Source organism: Electrona antarctica (genome assembly GCF_951216825.1).
Source record: "Electrona antarctica genome assembly, chromosome: 15".
NCBI lineage: Eukaryota > Metazoa > Chordata > Actinopteri > Myctophiformes > Myctophidae > Electrona > Electrona antarctica.
In genome coordinates, this window is record NC_136796.1 from 8,484,837 (window position 1) to 8,499,296 (window position 14,460).

General features: G+C 44.3%; 1 protein-coding gene across 1 annotated transcript in view; it reads right to left on the reverse strand.

Moving 5' to 3' along the window:
* Positions 1-14,460, reverse strand: part of LOC306938735 (uncharacterized protein) — a 55,103-nt gene that overhangs the window by 16,255 nt on the left and 24,388 nt on the right. The window contains exons 18-22 of the mRNA XM_079523002.1: positions 12,604-13,113; positions 10,305-10,354; positions 2,327-2,446; positions 1,883-1,937; positions 1,165-1,221 (exon numbers count right to left, since the gene is read on the reverse strand). Coding sequence (XP_079379128.1) covers positions 1,165-1,221; positions 1,883-1,937; positions 2,327-2,446; positions 10,305-10,354; positions 12,604-13,113 — 792 coding nt within the window. The remainder of the gene's footprint in view (positions 1-1,164; positions 1,222-1,882; positions 1,938-2,326; positions 2,447-10,304; positions 10,355-12,603; positions 13,114-14,460) is intronic.

Genomic DNA, 14,460 nt, shown 5'->3' on the forward strand with positions numbered 1-14,460 from the left:
CTTTCGCTTGCTAAATAAAATACGTCTAATTAAACTCTTGTTGCTGATATCGTGATTTTCTCCACCACATTATGCATCTCCCATATTTTAGTCATTTGCAAAACCTTGCACATACACAGGAGGAAAAGGAGCTCTCCAACATAGGAAAAAATAAATCAAGACGTAGGCACAGTGATACTGAAACAAGCGGACTCTTCTGTACGTCAGAGTAGTTTAGCACCGGACTCAATCAGAATCAAGGATTGGGACTATCTGTTTTAGGAACCATTTTCTCTTCCACACCACAAGTGACCTCCACACATGTGTATTATCCACCATGCACTTTTTACCGTATTTGTTCATATTTGTTAGTACAGCTGAGCACAGGGGTCAAGTCAACGCCTTTGACCACTGATTTCAGCACATGTGTAATTTGGGCTCTGTACATTGGCATAACTCCAAATTGGGAGGATACAAGGGTAAAAAGCCTACTCTAAATCAAGCAATCAATCAAAATCATTGTGGAAATGCCTCTTAGTTATAGTTAAAAAAAAAAGAGTTACAGAAGGAGAAATGTGGCCCTTTATAGGCCTATCTCACAGCCCCCTTTCCACGCCCCCTTCCAGTAGATAGTGGTGTCATTTAACATTAGCATTTACACGTTTTTTTCTCTGGAGAATCTAAGTACATTTCCTAATGTAAAAATGTGACAGACCAATATTATTATGAAGCAAACAAGATGGTAAATCAGCTCGAACAGATAGAACAAACCTTACCTTGAGAAAACAAAAGTTGTAGACTTCTTAAATTACCTCTGTTAACATGTAGTGTCTATGGAGTGACGTCACGCTATCACCACTAACGCGGAAAGGGGGCGTATTAAGGGGGCGGGGAAATTCTGTGAGATAGGCCTATTGGTACGTACTCACCAGAAAGTTTGAGACATGTTCAAAACCGTATACGTGGCATGAGAATTCACATGCTTCCAGGTCCTTCTCACAGAGTAAACATAGAAACCTCCACGGTCCTAAGTCAGATTTGTGTTGAACTAGAAACTGCAGGCCTGGCAGGGAAAGAAGAAGACATGTACAGAGACAATTGGACAAAAATAATCAAGACCAGTGTTCCTTAAAGTGACCCTCAGGGGTCCTAGAGGGTGGCAGAGGTAATTAGTGTGGCACTCACCCAGCTGAGGATATTTGAGGCTGCTCTGCAGCTCATCAAGTGTGACAATCTTTGGAACTATGCGTACACAGAAAACACAGTTCATGTCATTTTAAAACAACGCAAACATTATTTAGATAATGAACGAGAGGCAAGACTTATATTAAATACACTAACCTTCATATGTCCAGTCAAAGCTGAAGTTCTCATCAAGAATCCTGCAGACTAGAGTCATTAGAAACCCATTAGACAGTTTAAGACCGATTAGACACGGTACCGAGGCTTTTATTTTCGTTCACATCGGCTCAAAAAATGAAAGTCTGGGACGAGATACATTTCCTGGTCTAGGAGTGGGAGTCAACTACAGTGCAGAGAGGCATCGCTCAAAAGAATGGTGACGTAAGTTTTATCCAGGGAGGGGAGGGGCGGTGGGGGGCAGGGCCAGGCGATCGGTGAACAAATATTCTCCAGCGCTTGCTCCATGCGCGCCCACCCCTCTAGATCAGAAAGCACGCTGGCTGGGCCAGGCTACTCCACGATATAGCTCCGATATGTTTGATGACATGGCCAGTACTACTTTACTTTATTTGGACAGGACAATGCATATTAATGGACGTCACATGGACGTAAATACACCGGATTTAGCACAGTTGCTAATTTTCATCCGCAGTCCTCACAAAGAAACACAAAACGGAAAACAGACAAACAGTGGAATACATTTACATAACACATGACTCACCTTGCCGATAGTCACCAGTCAGCATGTGAAAAGCCCTGCTGGGGAGATCAATTATCTGGAAAAAGGTCAAAATGAAGGTGTCAAGTTTTACAGACTTACTGCAGTACATCACAATCCTTATGTAAAGTCAAAGTCAAAAGTCGTACGATTTGTCACACACGTTACCGCAGTTGTCCGCATTTGACCCATGTCTTGGAGCGGTGAGCCGCAGCCAAGGAGCGGTGAGCTGCAGCCGTGCCGCACTCGGGAATCATTTGATTAGTAGATTTGACCCCCCAATCCAACCCTTTGATGCTGAGTGTCAAGCAGGGAGTCATTGGGTCCCATTTTTACAGTCTTTGGTATGACCCGGCCAGGGATCGAACCCCGACCTCCCAGTTTCAGGGCGGACACTCTAACCACAAGGCCACTGAGCTGGTGGCCATGCTATGTTTGCCATTTTACCTTCAGCATCATGTGTTCAGGTCCCTGAGCGTTCTCCTCCTCCCAGGCCAAAGATTTGAGGTCCTGCGTAATCTCTTTTCCCTTCCAGCCAAACGGTAATCGTGCAGGACCCTGGTGCATCTAGAGCACACATTGAATCAAAAAGAACAAATAGAAAGTTGGAAAAAAAGGGAATATCTGCACTCTCTTGTGTAAAGTGTCTTATGAGTTTCTTTATTTCATGAAACGCGTGAGGATATTGCCTTTGATCTTCAAGCATCTGCACCCATCAGCTACAGAGACTATTAAGACTCCCTGATGCTACATGATGCTAGGTGTTAGGTGTTAGGTGTCCGTGCTTCTCTGTGTTCTCTGGTACTGCAGGGCACGGTGTACAGGAAGTACCCGCAGGAAGCTTGTTACCACAAAGAGGCCCATGAAGATACGATGGGCAGTGGCGTGCACAGACATTTAGAGGGGCAGGTGCTCAAGTGAAAAAAAGGGCACCTTGTGCAACGCGTGGAACCGGCCGGTTGCCTTAATAGTGTGAGATTTATAGATTGTGGGGCCTAAATAATATATTAGAAGCTTTTTTTATCAATAATTGATCAATGTCACCATGGTCCACATACTGTACAGTGTACACTGTAGAAAAAAAGAAAAAAACGTTTTATTTTTTCAAAAGGGCACATTGCCAAAAGGGCAGGGGGTGCGCAACCCCCTAGTGTCTATCTGTGCACGCCACTGACGATGGGGCCCCTCCGCTCTCTCTCTGATGTCTATATCTTGATGAACTTGTAACCTTATGTATCTGTACACCTTATGTTAGCTACACGTAAGGTTCTCACAAATAGCCCCGTGACTGCCACGGTCTGTATAAATACTCTTGGGTTCACTCCTTGTTGCATCCACACTGGGCTGTGCAGACAGCAGATAAAATCACATCTGTAGAGGCAAAAAATAAAAAGCCAACCAGCCAGCCAGCCAGTATGGAGCCATGTTTTTAGTATTGAGCGTTTAACCCGTTTTGGACTTTTTGGAGGGCAATTTAAAAAAACGCCTTCTAAATCCTGACCTAAGTTTTCTGAAAAACTGTACAGAACCTGATTGGAGAATATAATATTCTCTACACGTTCATATACAATTCCCTTTATTTTTTCATCTGTTTAACATGTTGTTCTCAAATTCCAATGCTAATAACTGTCTTTAGGGAGCACGCCTTTGTCAAGGAAGCAATGTCAAGAGGACTTTTGAGAAGTACGGGCACAGATGCTGGGTGTAAATAATTCTCGCTCAGCAACTCTTACTTTCTCAGGGTTTACCTTATCAGGGTCGCGACATTGCTACATCTATCAATGGGCCAGTCAAGCGACTAGTTTCAACCGGTACTTCAATGGCTTGTTGCCCAGTAACTCAGAACCTGTCATGTTAGGATCCACCCTTTTTGCTGATTTTGTGGACTCATATACTCGTTGTATTGTGCATTTATTTCATGTGGCCCCGACGAGAGGTTGTGACTTCATCATTTGTATACATCTTAATTGTGGAATACATTTCCCATCAGACCAGACTTTTTCTCAAGTACTTTTTATTTCTCATCTTGTGCATTAAAAAAACCCTTCCCATCCAGAAGGGGTAAAACACCAAAAGGGGTTCCCGCCCAGAATGGGTGGTTAAATGTCTGAACATACACATTAGAGACCAGTCCAACATATTAATGACAAAATAAGTCAACAAACTATAATTTACTTAACACTGACGATAGTGCTGTCAAACAAGTCTAGGAAGCTATCTATCTATAGAATCTATGAAAAAGTGTAATCTGCAACTGCAGTTTTACAATATGTAGTGGGGGCCCCTGCTCAGCTAAGGGGTCCTTGACGTTGAAGAACCGTGGTATAGACTTCAAATCACAATTGTACTCAGCTCACCAAATCAAAACATACAGTTCAATGGAACCCACACTGAATAGAATCAACAGACTCACCAGAGTCTGCTTGATGTGTCCTGGATGAATCAGATGGGCTTTGAAGGCGGAGGCATTGAACATCCTTCGGCAAACCAGGCATATGCATAAACCATTGCCCTCTGTCCGTTGCCGGGTGCAGATACACGTCACAATGTGAAGAAGACCTTGCCCAAAGAAAATGCTGTTCACAATGCTGTTCAAACGGTTCATTAAAATAGGCCATGTCAATGTAGGTCTTGAATGGCATCAACATAATGTTTATAACGATGACAGATAATGCAGCCCAGCTCACCGATGGCTGGTTCAGTCCGCTTTTTATTCTTGATGTAGTGGCATTTATTGAAGATATTACTGTTGAAGACCACTGAGATAAAAAACAAGCATCAATTGAGCTTTACAGCTTACAGTCAATGACAACATAATGATATGATTGTCTGCTAGTTTAACCCATTTAGACCTGTTGCAACCTATACGTTGTTAATTATACCTTTCATTCCGGGTGCTACCTCTGTGTCTCATTAGTTGTTGCTATACATGTAGCAACATAATAATGTTGTTGTTGTTGTTATTATTATTATTAATAAGAAGAAGAAGAATTTGAAGGTTTTCAGAAACTAGCCTTTAGGTGGTGTTGTTAGAATCGGCCTCAGGTCTAAATGGTTAAGCAGCACTCCACTATTTCTGAATAATAATTATAAATCATACCTCGTCCATCCAGTTCATCTGCTGTGATTGTAGAACAGAGGGTAAAGAATAAACAAGATGCATTAATGTCACATGTGGTTAACAACAGACCATGAGAAAACAGGCCTTACGGCCACGCTACACCAGGCTTTTCGAGCACAAAACGCGCGCGTTTACCCCCGCGCGTGCGTTTAATTTAGGTCCAGTACTATTTTAAAAAACGCACGCGCGGGCCGCGCGTTTAGGGTAAACGCGCGAGAAAAGCCTGGTGTAGCTTGACCGTTACTGTAGTGTTTCAAAATTGGCCTGAAAAAAGGAGAGGTAAATGTAATTTCCCCATCTCTTTTGTACACATGGTGTTTGTATTTGTTGATGGCATTCATTATTGTGTTAATTATTTTATGCAATGTTGATGAATTGAATACCGTACTGTGCCACGTGCTGTTTACATTTCTGACTAATAAGTATTCAATTTTTAAAAAGTACCTTCCGTCACAAAGATGGTCTTCATGTTCTGTGGACAGACAGACAGACAGATATATTTGGACACATCTCAGAAAGTTCTGCTCAGGTCAATTCATTAATATCTTAACATGTGAATTTATGAAAATATATGTCTCACCTGCTGGTGTTCAACTCCCCTCACGTGAGTAAAGAATTGACAAGGCGACGTGGTATCAAATCTGCAGACCTGATCCACAGTCACAACAGGTTTAAAATGATCATAGCAAGAGGCAAGAAAAAGTACAATGTAGTAATGATGTCAAGATTATGTTCATAATATTCATAATCACCTGGCAACGTAGTGCGCAAAATGTTACTGGTTTCTCTGCTGTGCCAACAAAATACAAAAGAACAAAACAAAAAAGCAATATGAGTATGCAGAACAAGATGGTAACACAATACATGCAAATTAATAGAGGTTTGAACACACACACAGAGAGAGAGAGAGAGAGAGAGAGAGAGACAGAGACAGAGAGACAGAGAGACAGAGACAGAGAGAGACAGAGACAGAGACAGAGACAGACAGACAGACAGACAGACAGACAGACAGACAGACAGACAGACAGACAGACAGACAGACAGACAGACAGACAGACAGACAGAGAGAGACACAGACAGACAGACAGACAGACAGACAGACAGACAGACAGACAGACAGACAGACAGACAGACAGACAGACAGACAGACAGACAGACACACACACACCTTCCAGCTTGAAGACTGCAGTTGGAGACTTTGCATTGGTGTGCTGTTGTGCTGTCATTTCACCACCAGGAAGCTCAGCGGTAGCTTTGAAATGATAAAAACAAAACGATTGAGCCAGAAAAATAAACACAAATAATATCTACAGTACATTATGTTATAATTTCAGTAGCAAGAGCATCAAAATGTCTTCGAAATCTAGTCAACACAACTTTAAGCCAATCACAGCGCAAGATGACACAACTTTCAGCCAATCACAGCGCAAGATGACACAACTTTCAGCCAATCACAGCGCAAGATGACAACTTTCAGCCAATCACAGCGCAAGATGACACAACTTTCAGAGTCCTGAAAGGGAGTCGGCACATGTGCGTTCATGTGCACATAATTCCACACAGAGTTCTCCTTCACCTGATCAACAGTGTACGTTAACATCTGTACGGACAAACATAGAACAAAGTGCATGCAAGCATTTGTTTTGATACGGGGAACTTACATGCAAGTCCTGGACCTTCAACTGCTTTCGCTGTACAATTAATTGCCAGATGTCCTTTCTGTCCACATCCGAAACACCCCTTTCTACCTTCTTTTTGTTTTTTTTTACTTTTTCCTCGCTTTCGTCTTCCTGGGAATATAATTTCTAAAGTTAATTTGACTGTGTTCATACATCATATTATGTTCATTTACTAAGGCTATGAGTATCAGGGGGGTTCAAACGGTTCTACCATGCAGTGGACTGGAGAAGAAGTGGGGTAGGCAACTACCGTAGGGATAATCCTAAAGGAAGAGTATACCAACCGAATTTTGAAGGCGAGGAGAAAGTTCAGACAGAGCTAGCCTATGAGTATGAAGCTACTGCATACAGATAGAGTGGTACATATGGAAGTCACCCATTTACCAACTCGCCCCAGGCGTACAGCAGGCGGAACTGCACGGCCTGGTATTCCTAAAGTAACCTAAATAAATTATGCTTAAACGGTTAAATCTAACCTTATTCTTAACCTCAGTAAAACTATGCCTAAATCTAACCCTATACCTAAACTTAACCCCAGTAAAACTATGCCTAACCCTAAACTTATTTCTAACGTTATTCTTAGTAAAACAAAATAAAGAATACAAGAACTGCGGCACCGATCGGTCGGCGGAAAGAATCGAGGGCGAGATGGATTAGGGTTTACTGAAACATCACTCTCCGTTTCCTGCTTCACTCTTAGGGCCGATTCATACTCCTATTTTAGAGCCGAATAAAAGTCGGTTCGGCGCTGTAGAGCCTACAATGTGACGTCATTTGAGGTTCGGGGGGGGGGCGGGTACCGTTCTAAAGTCGGCTCTTCGGTGCTACTGAACATTTCTGACGAGCCGAAATCATTTCGGCACTACAGCGCCGAAACAGCAGTAAAATAGGAGTATGAATCGGCCCTTACACCACTGATCTGGTCAACATCTACTATCATGCTCCACGACCTGGACCAGCTTTCATCCACTCGAACACCCACACTGCCCCCTGGTATACTGATGACATTTTGCACGTTTTATCCAAAGCTCTTTGCATAGATTGTGCATTACCAAAACAGCCTCATTCCACCTCCGCAACATTGCCCGCTTCCGTCCCACACTTTCCCAAACTCCTCCATGCCTTCACCACATACAGACCCGACTACTGCAATAGCCTCCTAATATACGGTGTCACCACCAAGGTCCTCAAGAAACTTTTCTTGACTAATTACAATCTCCTTTCTGCCTTTTAGCTTTAGTTGGATGTTTGTTTAATTCTTTGCTTAGTTTTGAGCTTTTTTTAACAACATTTCTCTTTTATTTGTATTGTTGTAAAGCGACATTGATTACCAAGAAAGGTGCTATATCCATGTTATTGCGAACGCAGTGAGCATTTACTATGAGACCCAGCAGATCACGTCTGTGTGTGTGTGTGTCTGTGTGTGTGTCACGCTGTAACACCACCCGCCCACCACCAGAGGGCGCAGCTGTATCACACACAAAAACACACACACACACACACACACACACATGCACGCACACACACGCACGCACGCACGCACGCACTTACGCACGCACACACAAAAAACTTAACTTAAAAAAAAACGTAACTTAAAAAAAAACTTAACTTAAAAAACAAACTTAAAAGGAAAAACGCACACACACACACACAAAACTTAACTTAAAAAAAAACTTAACTTAAAAAAAAACTTAACTTAAAAAAAAACTTAAAAAGGAAAAACGCACACACAAAAAACTTAACTTAAAAAAAAACTTAAAAACGAAAAACTTTAAAAGGAAAGAAAAACTTAAAAAAAACTTAACTTAAAAAAAAACTTAAAAAGGAAAAACTTTAAAAGGAAAGAAAAACTTGAAAAAAACTTAACTTAAAAAAAAAACTTAACTTAAAAAAAAACTTAAAAAGGAAAAACTTTAAAAGGAAAGAAAAACTTAAAAAAAACTTAACTTAAAAAAAAAACTTAAAAAAGGAAAAACTTTAAAAGGAAAGAAACTTTAAAAAAACTTAACTTAAGAAAAACACTTAAACACAAAAAAAGAGAACTTAAAAAAAACCTTACAAAATTACGTAATTTATTCTAATTGTTGTTTTTGCAATTTACGAGCTGCGTTCGCTTCCCGCGTTCGCGCGTCTTACTTGTGTATCTTATTAGCTCCTCCTATAGTAGGTCTGTTCCTGACACACACACACACACACACACACACACACACACACACACACACACACACACACACACACACACACACACACACACACACACACACACACACACACACACACACACACACACACACACACACACACACACACACACACACACACACTATGGAAAGAGCCGCGCACGTTCTCGGCTGCGCGCAGCTTAAATTCTGAGTTTTTAGACAGCTGGTGGATGGAAAAGAAGCTCCACCTCCGCTGACTTTTTGCGCGACGGCCAGATTCCCGGAAACGCTCTCCTCCGTGCAAAAAGTCAGCGGAGGTGGAGCTTCTTTTCCATCCACCAGCTGTCTAAAAACTCGGAATTTAAGCTGCGCAGAGCTTAAGAAGTGCGTGGCTGTCGACCGTTTTGCGCTTAGGTGTGGAAAGGGCTACACACCTTCCAGCTTGAAGACTGCAGTTGGAGGCTTTGCATTGGTGTGCTGTTGTGCTGTCATTTCACCACCAGGAAGCTCAGCAGTAGCTTTGAAATGATAAAAACAAAACGATTGAGATAGAAAAATAAACACAAATAATATCTACAGTACATTATGTTATAATTCCAATCGTATGTTAACTTCTCTACGGACAAACACAGAACAATGTACATAAGTAATTGTATGTGCACAGCGTGCAACCATTTTGTTTACAGGCTGCGCAAAGTTTGATCCAGAATAGTCTTTTTGTGAGACCATTGAATGGGGAACTTACATGTAGGTCCTGGACCTCCACATCCTTGGGCTGGGGGGGCTGAGCTGGGACGATTCTTTACTTCACATACTTGTGCTAGAGGGGTTGGATTCTTTACTCCACTTCCTTGGGCTGGAGGGGCTGAGCTGGGACGATTCTTTACTTCACATCCTTGTGCTAGAGGGGTTGGTTTCTTTGCTCCACTTCCTTGTGCTGGAGGGGTTGGTTTCTTTGCTACACTTCCTTGTGCTGGAGGGGTTGAGGAGGGACGCTTCTTTGCTCCACTTCCTTGGGCTGGAGGGGTTGGATTATTTGCTCCACTTCCTTGGGCTGGAGGGGCTGGATTCTTTACTCCACTTCCTTGGGCTGGAGGGACTGGATTCTTTACTCCACTTCCTTGGGCTGGAGGGGTTGGATTCTTTGCTCCACTTCCTTGGGCTGGAGGGGCTGGATTCTTTACTCCACTTCCTTGGGCTGGAGGGACTGGATTCTTTACTCCACTTCCTTGGGCTGGAGGGGTTGGATTCTTTGCTCCACTTCCTTGGGCTGGAGGGGTTGGATTCTTTGCTCCACTTCCTTGGGCTGGAGGGGTTGGATTCTTTGCACCACTTCCTTGGGCTGGAGGGGTTGGATTCTTTGCGCCACTTCCTTGGGCTGGAGGGGTTGGATTCTCTGCACCACTTCCTTGGGCTGGAGGGGTTGGATTCTCTGCACCACTTCCTTGGGCTGGATTATTTACTCCACTTCCTTGGGCTGGAGGGACTGGATTCTTTACTCCACTTCCTTGGGCTGGAGGGGTTTTGGTGTGGTAGAAAGAGGTTTTTGCAGTGGTTAGTGAGAGAGAGAAAGCAGAAAGGAGTGAGTGAAAGTGGGAGAGGTCATTGGGTCACGAAACTTTGCACGCAAACACAACCAGTAGGCCAAGGAAGAACCTCTACCCCAAATGTTTCAGACAAAAACAAATAGAAACACAAATCAGACACAGGAAATGGGGCTGGATAGGGCACACCTTGGTTTAAGGAAACCATCCTCCAACACAACCAGGCAGGCCTTAACCTGGAACCCAAAGGGGAAAAGAAAGTAAGGAAGACCTGGAAACAGCTGGAGGAAGTTAATGAATTACCTATGCTCCCCAAAGAGAAAAAGGGCTTCAGTCAAGTTTGTTTTGGCACACCAAATCACTTGCATCACTTCCCTTAACCCAAAACAAATAGGAGGCACTTGTCATTGTATAGATTATTTGCAGACAGCGCACACAAAACATTGAGAGAGACTCTCAGTCCAAGCTCAGCAACCTGTACCTTTTACATGCTGTACACTCCCATGTCTTCTGAACCTTTGTCTGCACCTGGCTCTACATTGCCCAGACATCCTCTGTCCAGAAGGCCTTACACCTGATTGAGACTGAGTGTCATCATGCCCTGAACATGGCAGCGTAAAGGCAATTCATATTCAATCCATGTGGCAGGAGGGTGTGGTCTTTCGCTGGGCCCAGCCCGACCTAATTACCCAATGGGCTGCAAGAGCACCTGCTGAGATGGCAGAGCCACTCCCATCTGCCCCAACTGCAGACAACACCTAGAGTAGACCATGCCTAGCCTGGCTAATAAGCCAGACTCAAATCACACTGTCGTGTGGTATTTGAGTCTGGAGATGATGTGTATGGATCTTGTTTCCCGGGGGGCGGGTTCAAACATTTTCTCTTTGACATAATTGGTCAGAGCTACTGTCAGTCAAAGGTCTCAAGCATTGAACGTCACTGTACCAAATCCCGCCCATATTGCATGCCGTGTCCCGATTGGCCACACCAGTTCTCTGGTGTAGGAAATGGGCGTACACAATTGAGCCTCTCCAGACCGTAATCCGCCGGCAGGCAATTTCTTTTTTGCCAACGGCTGATTCGGTCTGGCTTATTAGCCAGGCTAGACCATGCCCCCCTGCCACCATCTATTATTAATCTCACATCTCTCTATTATACAACCAAGAACTGCTGTTTGTTAACCCTTTTGTGCCAAGTTTGGTGCAACAGTGTCCTAATAGCCCTAAGACAGTCTATTAGAAAATTGGAGCAAGAACGTGGCTTCACTATTACTCCTCAGGTCTACGAGACACCATGCAGAAACCCTGATAGTCCATGAAATCAGCCTGCTATCTAATTCAGTAGAACTGGCATTTAACCTTTAACCAGAGTGGCGTTAAAGTGTGCCAGATTTGGCCAAAAAGGCATAGTGTTTTTTTTGACTGAGGGGAAAACATATGAGAGAATTGAGTTCCTTGGTCTGCTGTCAGCATTCAAAAGCTGCACCCGATCCCCGCCTTATCAATCCATTGAAATGGTCAAGTTGTCATGAATTGTCACCCATTCGTCTGGGCCCAGTAGGTCCCTACTGGCCTACCAGGAGATTCTGGTAGGCGCTGTCAGCCAGTTCTATCGTTGACACCATGTTAATGCCTGTGCTGTCACGTGAGGGTTAGGGTTAGGGGGTTAGGGTTAGGGTTAGGGGGTTAGGGGGTCAGGTTTAGGGTTAGGGTTAGGTTTAGGGTTAGGGTTAGGGTTAGCCCTAACCCTCACGTGACAGCACAGGCATTAACATGGTGTCAACGATAGAACTGGCTGACAGCGCCTACCAGAATCTCCTGGTAGGCCAGTAGGGACCTACTGGGCCCAGACGAATGGGTGACTGACAATTCATGACAACTTGACCATTCAATGGATTGATAAGGCGGGGATCAGCTGAAATAACAGACAAGTATTATGCAGCGGGCGCGCGCGCGCGCGCGCGCGCGCGTGCACACACACACACACACACACACACACACACACACACACACACACACACACACACACACACACACACACACACACACACACACACACACACACACACACACACACACACACACACACACACACACACACACACACACACACACACACACACACACACACACACGATATTTGTGAAGGAGATATTGAACACACATTCAAGCACTTGTTCTAGAAAGGAATATAGCTTCCCATGGAACACATATTATACCAGAGGTGCTTTGGTAGACCTGCTGCTCTCCTGGTGGGCCGTGGGTGCTTGGGTAGACCTGTTGGTCTACTGGTGGGCTGTAGGCGCTTGGGTAGACCTGCTGCTCTACTGGTGGGCTGTAGGCGCTTGGGTAGACCTGCTGCTCTACTGGTGGGCTGTAGGTGCTTGGGTAGACCTGCTGGTCTACTGGTGGGCTGTAGGCGCTTGGGTAGACCTGCTGGTCTACTGGTGGGCTGTAGGTGCTTGGGTAGACCTGCTGGTCTACTGGTGGGCCGTGGGTGCTTGGGTAGACCTGCTGATGCTGACCTATTGGTTGGCCGTAGGTGCTTGGGTAGACTTGCTGACGCTGAACTATTGGTTGGCCGTAGGTGCTTGGGTAGTGGGAGACCAGCAAGGTGTTTGGGTAGACTTGGCGATATCCTGGTGGACAATAGATGCTTGGGCAGACTAGCTGTACTCTTGGTGGATGGCAGACGCTTGCGTAGGCTCCCAGAAAGCCTGCCCAAGACACTTTGGAAGACAACATGATTGGTGATTAAAATGTTGGCTCGGCAGTTTGACTGGACAACGGGCAAGCAGCTATTCATTACCAGTGGGTACAGCAGTGTCATACAGTCCGGAGCACGGAAGCTCTGATCATGAGCAAGCGATAAAGCGGACGTGAAGCCTCCACCCCACTTCGGCCAGTCATGCAAATTTGTCGTGCAAAAAAAAAAGCATTTTTCAAATGATTATAATATATATTGTTTTATATAGCGCCTTTATCCAAGGCGCTTTACATAGATTGTTCGGATTTCGGGAGATTAGCCGAGTATCCGACAAACTCTAGCAACAGGCGGGATTTACTAAAGAATTAACACTCTTTTAGGCTAAACTAAATGTTCCAATAATCGATTCTCTTTACAAACTCAACGTGCTTTTATAAGGTTTTATTAACTCATTACAACATAAACCCATACAACATACACACTGGTTTGTTTCTCCCTCCCCATGACAGGACGGATCCAGTACTCCGGATCTTTGCCTAATAGCCTGTTCCTCTCCTATCTGTCTGTGAGGAGTTTAGCCCCTGTTGATCTTGGTACTATTTAGCTCAACACTACCAACCTATGTTCACCTCTGGTAGTCTACAACCTATGTTCACTGATGTTATACCTATGATCACCTAGTTTAGCCTATGCGTGTTAATTCTTTAGTAAATCCCGCCTGCTGCTAGAGTTTGTCGGATACTCGGCTAATCTCCCGAAATCCGAACATAGATTGTGCATTACATTCACACACCGATGGCAAAGGAAACCATCCAATGAAGGTTACGACCTGCTCATCGAGAGCAATTAGGCCCGGGTTCAGCCTTGAGCGTCTTGCTCAAGAACACTTCGACACTAACTCTGGGGGAGCCCGGGATCGAACTGGGAACCGGGCGCATGCGTTTGGTTCGACGTACTAACAATCCGACAGCGACAGGCATTAGTCCATTTTTAGGTTAAAACGGGTTCGTTTTAACCTGCCACGCATGTCGGTAGCCACAGGTTAGTTTTAACCTGCCACAGGTTGGTTTTAACCTGCCACACATGTCGGTAGCCACAGGTTAGTTTTAACCTGCCACAGGTTGGTTTTAACCTGCCACACATGTCAGGTTAAAACATGTACGTTTTATCCGGCCACGGGTTAGTTGTAACCAGCCACGCATGTCGGGAGTGGCGGTGTTGTCGGACTAATGCCTGTCGGACTGTTGTCTAACCAACGTATGCACCTCCTGGAAACCTTGCATTTCCAAAGCGGCTGCTGTACTCTGCCGCCCCATATTAATAACAGTTTATTATTCCAATTTAGGCTCTCAAAAATAATATGCAAAAA